This window comes from Dipodomys spectabilis, unplaced genomic scaffold (assembly GCF_019054845.1).
Source record: "Dipodomys spectabilis isolate Male_0828 unplaced genomic scaffold, ASM1905484v1 ptg000179l, whole genome shotgun sequence".
NCBI classification, from domain to species: domain Eukaryota; kingdom Metazoa; phylum Chordata; class Mammalia; order Rodentia; family Heteromyidae; genus Dipodomys; species Dipodomys spectabilis.
The window spans coordinates 8,966,552-8,979,957 of NW_024870856.1; the positions used below are offsets into that span (position 1 = coordinate 8,966,552).

General features: G+C 47.3%; 1 protein-coding gene across 2 annotated transcripts in view; it reads right to left on the bottom strand.

Annotated features, from left to right (window-relative positions):
- Positions 1 to 12,968, bottom strand: part of Srd5a1 (steroid 5 alpha-reductase 1) — a 37,590-nt gene extending 24,622 nt beyond the window's left edge. Inside the window, exon 1 of one of the 2 annotated variants that reach the window (XM_042695237.1) lies at positions 12,609 to 12,946. In XM_042695237.1, the coding sequence (XP_042551171.1) occupies positions 12,609 to 12,889 (281 nt within the window). In that variant the 5' untranslated portion in view covers positions 12,890 to 12,946. Of the gene's footprint in view, positions 1 to 12,608 lie in introns of both variants that reach the window. The other variant, XM_042695238.1, reaches the window with a different exon arrangement.
- Between the last annotated feature and the right edge of the window lie 438 nt (positions 12,969 to 13,406).

Here is a 13,406-nt window from a genome sequence, read left to right on the forward strand (position 1 = left end):
CCAGTATCCATGTCAGCATTTCTTCCTCACATTTCATCTTTTATCCTGCGGCCTCATATACAGGCCACTAAATATTCACCTTTGTCTACTTCTAGATTTTTATGTCCTTGGCTCTTTACATTTGACCAACCATTCATCTGACTAGTGTTAGTCAGTAACTACCCGGGTGGATGCCACCGGTGTGTCCTGCTCAACCACACACATAGCTGTGCTTGCTGGCTGCTCGCCCCCCCCCCCCCATTCTTGTCTGTCTAGGAATCCTCATGTCACTGCAGTAGCACTCTCCCAGCCTCCCAGCCAGGGCTACATCGCTGCCCTATCACTTCATACAATAGACCTTATTTTCTAGTAGGAAAGGCATCTCTTCTTGATGCATAATTCTCCACTTTGTGCCGGTGGTACTGAGTTCAAACTCTAGTTACCACCATTAAAAAAAAAAAGAAGAAAAAAAAAGCAAGTAAAAACAACCTATTTCATAACCCTGTGTACCACTGTTGGGCATATAACTGAAGGAGAGTAAATCAAATTATAAAGATACTGGAATACTCATGTTTATTGCAACACTATTAACATCAGTCAAATAGTGGAACTAGCTGAGGTGCCCAATAATAGATGAATGAATAAAGATTTGGCATACACACACACACACACACACACACACACACACACACACACACACACACACACATACACACACACACACACACACACACCATGGACTACTACAGGACTGTAAAAAAAACCATGTCATTTGCAGGAAAATGGATGGAACTGGAGAACACTATGGAATTAGAGCAAGATAAAAGTAGAACTAGCCAGGTGCTGGTGGCTCACACCTGTAATCCTAGCTACTCAGGAGGCTGAGATCTGAGGATCATGGTTCAAAGCCAGCCTGGGCAGGAAAGGCTGTGAAACTCTTATCTCCAATAAACCATCAGAAAACTGGAAGTGGCATTGTGGCTCAAGTGGTAGAGTGCTAACCTTGAGCTGAAGAGCTGAGGGACAGTGCCCAGGCCCAGAATTCAAGCCCAATGACTTACCAAAAAAATAAAAAAATGTAGAACTAAAAAAGCCAAGTATCATATAGGATGTGAGATCTAAAAGACATATTTAATATTTATGGTCATCCGCATATGTATACACACATATGTTCATATATGTGTACATATGTATTTACATATCTCTGTGTATATATATGTATACATACATTGAACATAATTCTGAGACCATGTGGGAGACTGAAGGCAATGGAGAGAGGAAGAAAGATGAAAAGCAAGGAATTTTGAAATATAACACAATTACATATGAAGATGGCATAAGAAACCTCAATGAAATCTGTTGATCAATAGGGGTTTGGTCAGGAGTGGAAGAAGAAAAAGCAATAGAGTAATCCTCTCTATTAACTCTGATCAAAATACAATGCATACAATTTAAAACATCACAGTGAAATATCTTGGTACAATTAATACACACTTAGAATTGAATTACAAGAAAGTAAAACAGGCTCTGTTAGGGGTTGGGCGTCAGTGGGAGGAGGGAGAACTGAGAGAGGGTGAATGAGGATAAACAGGTTTTATCTACAGGAAGAGAATGATGAAAACCCATGGAAGAGTGATGGGGATGAGGTTGATAGGGAGACATTGTTTGCATGTGTGGAAATGGCACCAAGAAAGCCCCATTGGATGCTAACACACACACACACACACACACACACACACACACACACACACGTCTCAGAACATAGGGTTTGGCCAGTTAGTCCTTCACCCAGCAGCCTGGGCCAAGGCCCCGCGTACTACACCTCAGAGCTCTGGGGACAAATGACTAATTCAGGTTCTCGCACCCTGGTGGCAATGTTGGCCCTTGGCATGGGGCTGCTGTCATCCTTTCACTTGAGTGAGGGATTGAGCACAACTACACACAAGGCTGGGAAGCACTCCCTTCGTTTCCAACAGCACGTGCACAGGAGCGGCACTGGAGGCTGTGCAGCACATGTCAATCACTTGGGACACAGCCAGGCAGAGTGGTCCTGTGCCGTGTGGGCAGCGCGGGGAGCTGGTGACTTCCCACACCCGCTGGTCCCAGGGCAGTGCACTGTGCTGTACTCTGCTAGGGAGAAGGGTACAAATACCTCGAGGTCTTGATGGGGAGGGGAGATGAGAACAAAAACGGAGCTACTTTTGTCAAGCTCTACAAACACACACTGACAAAAGCCAGGGGGCTACAACCAATGGGTCCACGCAGGCCTCCCTGTGCATCCTCCCCACAGGTCTCTCCAGCTCCCCAGAGCTAGACACAATGGCCAGACAGTCCACCTCACAATGAAACTTCTGCAGGGAAATTTGCCCAAGAGTTGTGGGTGGAGGGGTCATGTCTTATCTGGGGCAGACACAACCTTGCTGTGTTATTGATGCTTACAGATCAAGAATCATTGTTACAAAATTCCTTGTGCAATTCTCATCTTAGCTTTAAAAATCCTCCTTCTGTCTACATGCTGGGACTCCCAAAATAACTTTCCTGCACTTCAGAAAGCCTTTTTCAATTACTGATTGCAAACATCAGAATGCAGAGTCAACATTTGCCTGGGTGAGGAAACAGTTCAGCCTTTATGTGGAGCTGTGTTCAAGAACCCTGAGAACTCAGAGTAATAATGGTAATAATAAATAATAATAATGTCCCTTTGGCACAAACAATGCTTTGTGTACCACACGGGAAAGAAAATCTGAAAAATTGCGGTTATTGCTCCCCCCCCAAAAAATCCTTCCAAATATCATTTCCCATTTCCTGTTGGAAACAAGAGGTAGACATTAGTAAATTCAAGCTGGCTTGGAGTTGGTTTTCCACACAGCTGGCTAAAATGTAAACAGCTAGGTGTTAACCTGAAGGACAGAAAGGAGGGAGAAATGGCAAAAGAGGGGTTGAAAGACCAAACTCTGACAGGAACTGGTTTGCCCCAAACTTTGGACAGTAGCCTTTAAAATTATGTATTAGGGAAAATGAAAACTTTACTTTAAATTGGCCCATTTTGCCAGATATATAGTTCAGATTCAAATCCTTTTAACAAACTAAACTGTTCTGGGACTAAAATTCTAAGATGAGAGACATAAGGTATTTAGGGGCATGTTTATGTGTGTCACACACATGTGCATGCTGTGGGCTGTGCTGACACTGCATAATTCTTTAAGAATTCCATTAGAATTGGTTTAGAGATCAGTGAGATCTCAAATAAACGACAACTCTGAAAATTAGTGAGCTCAAATCTCTTAAGTTCACGTGGCTTAGTAAATCAGAGAAATCACCTACTTTTAAATTTGTTGGCAAAATAAAATGAAGACATCTTCAAAATTATTAAGCCATTATTTTTGCCTGGATTGCTGTTCTGACAGTCTAACAGAGACATCTGTGAGATGTCTAAGATCATCTCCTAGATGTCTTTGATATGTAAACCTCATCCAAGAACAAAATAAACAGACCTACAAAGAGAAGGCCAGGGCACCTGAGCTCCCCTTGCAGGATGTTTCTTCCGTTCATGATGCAGCCAGGCTGGCTGTAAGTCTGGGATTCCCTTGTGCCATTCTACCTGTCCCAGGGGAAAACCATGACTGGTTTCTTACAGCTTTTCTCTGACAGAGAAGAGTAGCTTTACAAAATGATGACTACATTGTCCTAACACCTCATTTTTATACACTGTCTAGATACAATCATTCAACAAGTTAGGTGAATGGAATTGAGCTATTTATAGATGAGCTCCTCATGTAATAAAATTGTACCATGCAAGATTCATGATAAAATTTCTGGGTCCCATCTCTCTCTCTCAGCCATCCCTCTTAGTGCTGGGGATTGTGTGCAGGATACAGCTCAGGCTAGGCAAGCGCTTGGTGCCTCCAGCCCTGTTGTCATTTCTGAACAAGTTAAAAAATGAAAACACTGATGACTAAATACAAATTCAAGTACGGTTGGTTCCTCCAATTCCATATAAACCATATATAGATATAGACACCTTCACCTTTATCAATGTGTACTGATGGTGCAAAGGTTACCACAGTGGTCCACACAGCCACATGGGCCCGAGGGGCCCCTCACGGCTCTGCCTTTCCCGCCTCCTCTCGCTGCGCTTTTCAACCACTTTCAATGGGTTCTCTTGTGCCATCTTCATGCAGACACAACGTATTTTGGCACTGTTCATTTTCTACTGTTCTTTCTCCCTTAATTCTTCCTTCTCTTCTACTCAGGCACTCTCTTGATTACAATTGTGTATGTGTGTGTGTGTGTGTGTGTGTGTGTGTGTGTGTGTGTGTGTGTGTGTGTGTGTATTTTTAGACCTAGATTCTTCATGGAAGAAAATGTGATCATTGTCCTTCTTGCCCTGGCTTGTTGTGCTTCACATGACCTCTAGTTCCATCTATTAAGCCGTACATGCCACAGTTTCATTCTTCTTCCTAGCTGAATAATATGCATTGTGTATATATACCACATATTCTTTACCCATTCATTAGTTAAATGGCAGCGAGGATGATTTTATAGGTTGGCTATTGTGAACAGTGCTCTGTAAACAAGGGTGTGCAGGTATACTTATTGTATCTTGACTTAGATTTTTCTAAATAGATGCCCAAGAATGGTATTGCTGGATCATAGGATAGTTCTATTTTTAGTTTTTTGAGGAACTTCCATATTGTTTTCCATAATGCCTATACTGGTTCACTTTTCTACCAACAGTGCATGAGGGCTCCTCCCCACCCTGAGTCCTCACTTAACACCCTTCACACACACACACACACACACACACACACACACACACACACACACACACACAGTTTATGTGCATTAATACATATGTTCTATTCCACATAAAAAAATCTCTCCCATAAGGAAGAATATGTTTGCAGACCTAAAACACAAGCAACTTAGAACTGATCACTTCCTTCCAGACTCCTCACTAGCAAAGAAGGTAGCTATGTTCATTTTATTAATATCACATGCAAAGAGTATGACAAAATCCCATGTGTTCAAGAAAGGAGACAGGAATAAGGCGAAAGGAACTAAGCAGAAACGATAGCTGTGAAGACCCTGAGAGGAAAAACAATGCATTTCTGCTAAGAAAAGTTTGTCGGTTTGATTTGGTTTTGTTTGGCTTTATTTATTTGTATGTATTTGTTTGTATGTGTATGAAAAACAAGTTTTCAGGAAGGATGAAATTTTTGCCAAGCAGGAGTGGACAGTTAAGAACATGGAGAACAACATGCAGGGGGAAAAGGATGCCAGGGGTCTGAGCAGGTGGAAGGTGGTTTGTGAAGAATGATTCTTATGCAAAGAGATTGCACCATCAGTTTGCTATGATTAGAAGAAAAATATATTTACAAGTTTATCTGGAAATGGAACATGAACACTGATGCACTGCCAGAATGCAGTCTTTCATATTTAAACCATTAGGTTTTCTAGAAACACTGTTCTCAGTGTGATCATACAAGAGGTTTCAAAATTTTTCAGACCTAAAGACTAGCCGCAAACACCTCTACCACTAAGCTGCTCCCCTGGCCTGAGGTGTTTATTTTCAATCTGAGATCCGTTTCTTCAGCATGTCTACCCTCTCTAGCACTGCAGTCTACTTCACAGCTCTCAGTGGCTCCTGGAAGACTGAAACTTTCTAGTCCTGACTCAGCTATTGTTAGATAAGGTATTAAAACATTTTGTCTGGAAGGCTTCAGATAGCTACGTGTTCTTTACGGTAGTCTTCCCTGGGTGAGTCTGAGTTGGTGCAGATCATTAGCCAATCTCGTATTGTCCACCTGTTTGCGGCACTGGCTTTCTTCTTTGTGATTTTTACAAAGTCACTCCCTATCTGGGCCACCTATACTTCTGTCAAATCCAACTCCATTCCCTCTTACGACGCTTCCCTTCCAGCCGTGCCAGCAGCCTTCCACCTCTACAGTGGAGAAGAACCTTCTTCTTTACCTTCTGGACACTAGGCTGGCAGGCAGGGTTTTATGTTTTATCAAGGTATTTCTTAGTACTAGGATTCTGAATAGAAAAGGAAGCCTACCCCTTCCTCCCTTCTTTCCCCTCCTCCTCCTCCTCTACTCATTTCTTGTTAGCACTCTGGTTAAAGAAATGACATATTTCAGCTGGGTGCCAGTAGCTCATGCCTGAAGTCCTAGCTACTCAGGAGGCTGAGATCTGAGGATCGCGGTTCAAAGCCAGCCGAGGTAGGAAAGTCCGGGAGACCCTTATCTCCAATGAACCACCAAAAAACCAGAAGTGGCGCTGTAGCTCAAGTGGTAGAGCGCTAGCCTTGAGCTAAAGAGCTGACGGACAGCGCCCAAGCCCAGAGTTCAAGCCCCACGATGACCACCACCACCACCAACAACAAAATGACTTATTTCATAATGATCTATGATCCAATTTCACTGACTGGCAGTGTTCACAGGTCAAAGTTCTAAAGACATCCTTATGTCTTAGAATTAACTTTCAAGTTTGCCATTTGGACTGTGCTGTCGTTGAGACATGCCTGTGTGTATGGCTTTCTCTCCCTTCCCACTGCCCTGGGGGAGCACAGTGCCTGTTCCACCACAATGAGCACCGCCACAGGCCCACAGCCTGGCCGTGGCCTGAGGCCTTGGCATCCATGAGTTTCAATGAGCTTTGCCTCGTCAGTGACTTGCCTTAGGTATTCTGTCATGGTAACAGAAAGCTAAGATAGGCACTACAGGTTCTCAAAGGCTGCATCTCTTACCTTTGGTCATTCAGACAGACTTGTTTGGTAGGATGAGTTACATAGGGAAAAAATTTAAGTAACAAAGTAACAGTACATCTTGTGTGTGTGTGTGTGTGTGTGTGTGTGTGTGTGTGTCTGTGTGTGTGTGTGTGTGTGCATGCACGCACGCACGCACCAGTCCTGAGGCTTGATCTTAGAGCCTGGGCACTATCCCTAAGCTTTTGTACTCAAAGCTAGCACTCTACCACTTGAACCATTAATTCCACTTCCAGTTTTTTTTGTGGTTAACTGGAGATAGACTTTCCTGCCCAGGCTGGCTCCAAATCTCCATCCTCAGAACTTGACCTCCTGAGTAGCAAGGATTATAGGAGTGAACCACTGGTGCCTGTATGATTATACATCTTAAAAAAAAAAAATCTTATGTGTCAGGCACCAGAGGCTCATACCTAATATCCTAGCTACTGAGGAGGCTGAGATCTGAGGATAGCGTTCAAAGCCAGCCTGGGCAGGAAAGTCCATGAGACTCTTATCTAAATTTAACCACTAGAAAACTGGAAGTGGAGCTGTGGCTCAAGTGGTAGAATGATACCCTTGGGCTGAAAGGCTCAGGGACAGCGCCCAGGCCCAGAGTTCAAGCCCTATGACTGATTACCCCCACCCCCGCCAAAAAAAAAAAAATTACGCAGTTCTGGGGCTTCAACTCAGGGTCTGGGTACCGATCTTGGGAGCACTTTTTGTTCAAGGTTAGCACTCTACCACTTTGAGTCACAGCTTCACTTCCAGCTTTTTGGTAGTTGATTGTAGATAATAGATTTACAAGCTTTCTTGTCTGGGCTGACTTCAGATTTGTCATCTTCCTGCCTCTGCTAGCAGTCATTGGGATTACAGGTGTGTGCCACTATGCCCAGCTATGGCCATATTGTGGATATACAATGTATCCAAGTCTGATGTTACTGGTGTGATGTCAAGTCATGATAACACTCTTAGAAAAGGCTACAGGCAGTGGGAAATCATTCAACTTCCTCATTAACTACTGACCCCTCACAGAACTTGAGGCAGGGGTATTCTAAGATGCTCATCACCCTCAATAAACCCATTTGAGTAAGACCATGGGTAAGGTTCTAAAAAGAACTCAAAGTCAGTGGAACACTTGGAAAGTTCCAGGTGAGAGAAGAGCTGAAGGCTCAAGAATCCACTAATTGGGCTGGGAAGGTGGCTCAGTGGTAGAGCGCTTGCCTTGCATGCTCGAGGCCCTGGGTTCGATTCCTCAGCACCACATAAGCAAAAAGAAAAAAGCCGGAAGTGGCGCTGTGGCTCAAGAGGTAGAGCGCTAGCCTTGAGCTGAAGAGCTTAGGGACAATGCGAAGGCCCAGAGTTCAGGCCCCACGACCGGATCCAAAAAAAAAAAAAAAAAAGAATCCACTAATTAAGACTAGCATGAATAAAGATCTACCATATGCTAAAATGTACAGGTCTTTGTGCCTTTTTCTTTAAAAACATTTTTTACACCGATATTTTGTCTTTGAGATTTATATAAAATTCTTTCTTATGCTAGCGGTAGTTTCTGGTAATTTGGTAAAACATATTTTTGTTGGCAGAGGGAGAAACATTTGCTTCCTTCCCCTCTACTTAGTTCCTCAAATATCCAAAAATTACCTGTATTTTATTTTTTATGCTAATATGGTTATTTGCCTAAATTCAAGAAGAATCCATTCTTGTCTTGTTGGAATATAAATTGTAAGCACTGGCTTGGGCTGAGATGCCTTCTTTGGAAATACGCATAGAATTCCCAGCTTTAGAATAGTAAAAACCCAGGTCTCTAGATATATTAGGTACCGCATAGAAAACTAGAAGGATTCTGAATCAAGATCATGATACAGACAAAGCCTTTTCCCTGCTGACAGATGTAAGTAACCAAGTCAAACTCAGTTCATGAAGAACACCATAACAACAACAAAAATTTTTTCCTTGATAACCTTGCTAGAAATAGGCATTGTTTCAGGAAAAAGCTAGCGTATAGCTGTATTAGAATGTACCTCTGGCCTTTGTTTTCAGGCTTTTATTATTTACCTGTCAACTGGAGGAGATCTCCTCTCCACACCTTCCCACCTTCCCCCCCCCCCCCCCCCCCAATCCAACTCAGGGCCTCCTGCTTGCTAGGCAAGTGTTCTACCAGTCCTTTTGCTTTTCTATTAATTTGTTTTCAAGACAGGATTTTGAAATAACTTGACCCAGTGGCCTCAAATCAAGATTTTCCTACGTCTGCCTCCCAAGTATCTGGGTCCACAGGCGTGTGTCCTGTGCCAGAGCAACTCTCCAACTCAGAATGGGAACTGCTTTTTCTTAAAGCCCTAAAGGCTGAAATGGAATAGCCTAACATAAATTTCAAGGGACAAGCCTTAGGCTGATGTGCAGGCCACATAGAAAGTTTTAATTTTCAAATCAGGACAAAAAGTTTACCAACTTCATGCTAAGGACAACAAGATGGAACAACACTCCTTTTCTTAATGAAACTCTCACCCTTCTTAATTTTTCTTTAAATTATAGGGTTCAGGTGTAATTAAAATTTTGCAAATGGTGGCTACTGCAATTAACTTGAGAGAACTTAAGAAATAGTATCTCTCATCAAGTAGGATACATTTGGCAACATTCCCAACATAAACTTTTTCATTCAAATTATACTTATGGTTCTTTTTGATAATACCCTCTTAATTCAACTGAGTCATAGGGTACTAAATGAAACATTTGATTTAAATAATCTATAAGGAAATGTTTGTGTTAGATTTAATTTGATACATTGCACCTGCATAAATCCCTCAGAAGAAAGTGCGATCCAATTTCATTGAGAGAAGATAACAGGTCAGGGGTCACAAGAGGCCTCATCAGTCTGCCTTCTCACCGGACTCGTTCAGGTACAGCAGGTTAACTCACCAGCTCCCATTCAGTTGTTTCTTTCAGAGCTTTGTGTCATGCAAAGTACATTCTTTACACACTCTGTGGTTTTGTTTTATATTACTTCCTTTTGGACTTTGTACCTGTTGCCAGATGCAGAAGTATATCTCCTAACAAACAAAACAATGCTAACCCAGACCCAAAACTTTAAAATGGTAGCCAACATCTATGCAACAAAAAAAATTGAGCTTAGTAATGATCTCTAGGTAAACAGCCTGAGAACTTCTCTTTCTAAACTTCCGTGTTCTTCAAACATGACTAAGATGTAATAAACTGTTGACAATGATCCCCAGTCACCACTCCACCTCACACACACCTCTCCCCACAAACCTGGGACCAGACCAGACCCACCACTGGGACAGGTCCATCCTGGTACTAAGTGTCTTGTCAGTCAACCCCAACTCCAGCATGATAGATCAAGCGCTTTCAGAGAATGAGCAGACTTCATCTGAAGGAGAAGGGTCAAAGTTTCTGGATTAAAAATGCAGTCATTTTGTCAAGTCCTAATAGGGACAAAAAAATAAAGTTTCATAAAGTTCATGAAAAGACAGTGTTGTGCACATGTGTCTGATAACAAAAATTATCACAGATCTTTCCAGAATGACAGCCATGCAGGAGGGCATGGCAACCTCACACAAAAATAACATCTGGAAAGATGTGGATACAACAATTCCTTGTGGAATCTTGGCCCGATGTCATTTGTTATTGACTTCTATAATCAAAGACTATTGTTGCAAAATAATTGTATCAAAACTTGGAGAACCTCTCTCTACTTAGGGAGCAATCTGATTCCAGATTACACAGGGAGCAATCTGATTCCAGAGCTTATGTTCCAACAAAGTTCTCATAGATACAGACAGAAGAATCCAACTGATATTCAAGCTACCACTGCAGATCAAGCAGTCTGATAGTAACTTGGCTTAATAGATTACTCTCACGTGTGGTGCCAGAACTAGGTGCGGTCCTTGAGCTTTTTTCTCAAGGACATTTGCACTCTACCACTTATGCTACATGTCCACTTCTAGCTTTTTGGTGGCTAATTGGAGGTAAGACTCTCATGGACTTCCCTGCCAGGGCTGGCTTTAAACCAAGATCCTCAGATCTCAGCCTCAAGTAGCTAAGATTATAGGCGTGAGCCCCCAGTGCCCAGAGAGCCCCCCCCTTTTTTTTTTGTCATTTATGGGGCTTGAACTCTGGGCCTGGGCGCTGTCCCTCAGCTCTTCAGCTCAAGGAGAGCGCTCCAGCACTTGAGCTACAGCGCCACTTCCGTTTTCCTGAGTGTTCATTGGAGATAAGAGTTTCACGACTTTTCTGCCCGGGCTGGCTTTGAACTGCGATCCTCAGATCTCAGTCTCCTGAGTAGCTAGGATGACAGGCGTGAGTCACTGGCGCCCGGCTTGAGCCCATTCTTTTTGATTGAACAGTTTTTCAGTCTGCATAAGAATATTCAAGTTTTGACTTAAAAATCTTGGCCAGATGTCAAAGGATAAGAAAGTGTCCTCAATTAGTAGACTATCTGAAAACTTCAGACACAATTACTTTTTCAAATGCATAAAAGACTCCAAAAGATAGATAAATCACCCCTGAGAAACTTACTTGTGTTTTAAGGTCTTTGCTTAAAACAAAACAACAACCCCCACCCCCCACTCCGGTGGCCATAGCACTGCCAGGGCTAATGTCCCTAAAACTGAACAAAGGGAATTCTGAGTATTCCGTAGGCCAGGTTGCCAAGTTGCAGTAGGGTCACCTGCCCGGAGAAAAGCTGCACCAGAGACAAACTCATCCCAAAGGGGAAGCGGGACCAAGGAAGCACCGCACCCGACCGGGGTGATTTGAGGCGATCATGGTTACACTTTGGGAGGAGAGAATAAATTCCAGGATTTGGGGATGGCCGAGACTATATCCGGATCCAAATTCTTTTCATTTCTTTTCTTATCACTTCCCTCTCAGTCCTTTCTACTGGTCTCCCGCTTTTTCCAGATGAAGCCCAGTGTATTTCTGAATGAAACCTCACAGCCGGTCAGGGCTAGCGTGGCGGGCAGGGTGCGGCGCGCGGAGGGCGCAGACCGCGGGAGCGCGGCGTGCGAGGACGCAAGGCGTGGGAGTGCAGCGCCGGGGCGCAAGCCGCGCGGGACCCGCAAATCCCGGGGTCGCCGAGCACTGGGAGAGCGCGGGACGCGCAGACCACGGGAATGCGGGGCGCAGGGGGCGCACAGACCCCGAGAGCGCAGAGCGCAGGGGAAGGAGGACCCGCAGACCCCGGGAGCGCAAAGGTGGCGCGGGGCGCGCAGACCCCAGGGACGCAGGGGAGAGCGGGACTCGCAGACTCGGGAGGCGCAGGAGGGGCAGGGGCGCTCAGACCCCGGAGAAGTGGGGCGCGGGGGAGCAGGGCCGGTGCGCAGGGGACGCGAGACCCTCACTCCGGGGGCGCAGGGCACAGGGGCGCGGGACCCGCAGACCCCCGAGGGCGCTGGGCGCAGGACCCGCAGACCCTAGGGGTGCGGGGCGCAGGGGAGCGGGGCGTGCAGAGCCCAGGGGCGCAGGGGAGCAGGGCGTGCAGAGCCCAGGGGCGCGGGGCGTGCAGACCTGGGGCGCAGGGGAGCGGGGCGTGCAGATCCCGGGCGTGCAGACCCCAGGGGCGCGGGGCGTGCATACCCCGGGGGCGCAGAGCACGCAGACCCCGGGGGCGCAGAGCACGCAGACGCCAGAGGCGTAGGGTGCAGGGGCGCGGGACCCGTAGGCCCCGGGGGCGCAGGGGGCCGCGGGGGCGCGGGACCCGTAGGCCCCGGGGGCGCAGGGGGCCGCGGGGGCGCGGGGCGCGGGGCGTGCAGACCCCAGGGGCGTAGGGTGCAGGGGCGCGGGACCCATAAGCCCCGGGGGCGCAGGGGGTCGCGGGGGCGCGGGCCCCGCGGGCTCCGGGGTCGCAGGGGGGCGCGGGCGCTACCTGTGCATGTAGTGCAGCACAAACATGGCCAGGAGGATGCGGTTGGGCCAGCTGGCGAGGCGCAGGGCGCGCGCGCGGGCGCACTCGTACAGCGGCCAGGCCAGCGACGGCAGCTCCTGCAGGAGCCAGGCGGCCCGCGCGGGCACCCGGGGCCCGGACCACTGCGGCGAGTAGCGGCCGTAAGGCGAGCCCACCCACTGCAGGACCACGAAGCCCAGGAGACCGAAGAAGCCCTCCAGGTAGGCCAGCGCGTCCAGCAGGTGCGGCTCCGCCAGCTCCATCGTCGCGGGCAGGCGGCACGCTCCATGCCCGGGCCGCCGTGGCGGGCCACATATAGGGTGGCGGGGAAGGGGCGGGAGGCTCGGCCACCGGGTCCCCGGGCGCCGCCACCGACCCTGGCTCCTCCCGGGCGGTGAAATCAGGCCCCGGGGGTGGGGCTGACACCTGCTGCGGGCGGGGCCGGGACCAGAACCAAGCCTGCTACCCGGGGGAGCGTGGAGCCACGCGCATCCCCGACCGAGCTCCCCGGAGCCGGGCCGCGCCCGCGTCTGGGACAGGCCCCGCCCCCTCACGTCCGCACGCGCCTGGGGCGAGCCCGAGTCCCAGGAGGGCCACGCCCGCGTAGTGCGGGCCCCGCCCCCTCGCGCCAGCCCCGCCCCCTCAGCCCACTTCTGGGCAGCAGAGTCCGGGAAGCGGCTGACCCGCTCCTATCTGCGCACGCGTGCTGTCTAGGTCGTCTACAGTATTGCCTGAGTCGACGTGAAGAGCGGGATGTTTTGCGGGCGGGAGCTTTCGGGG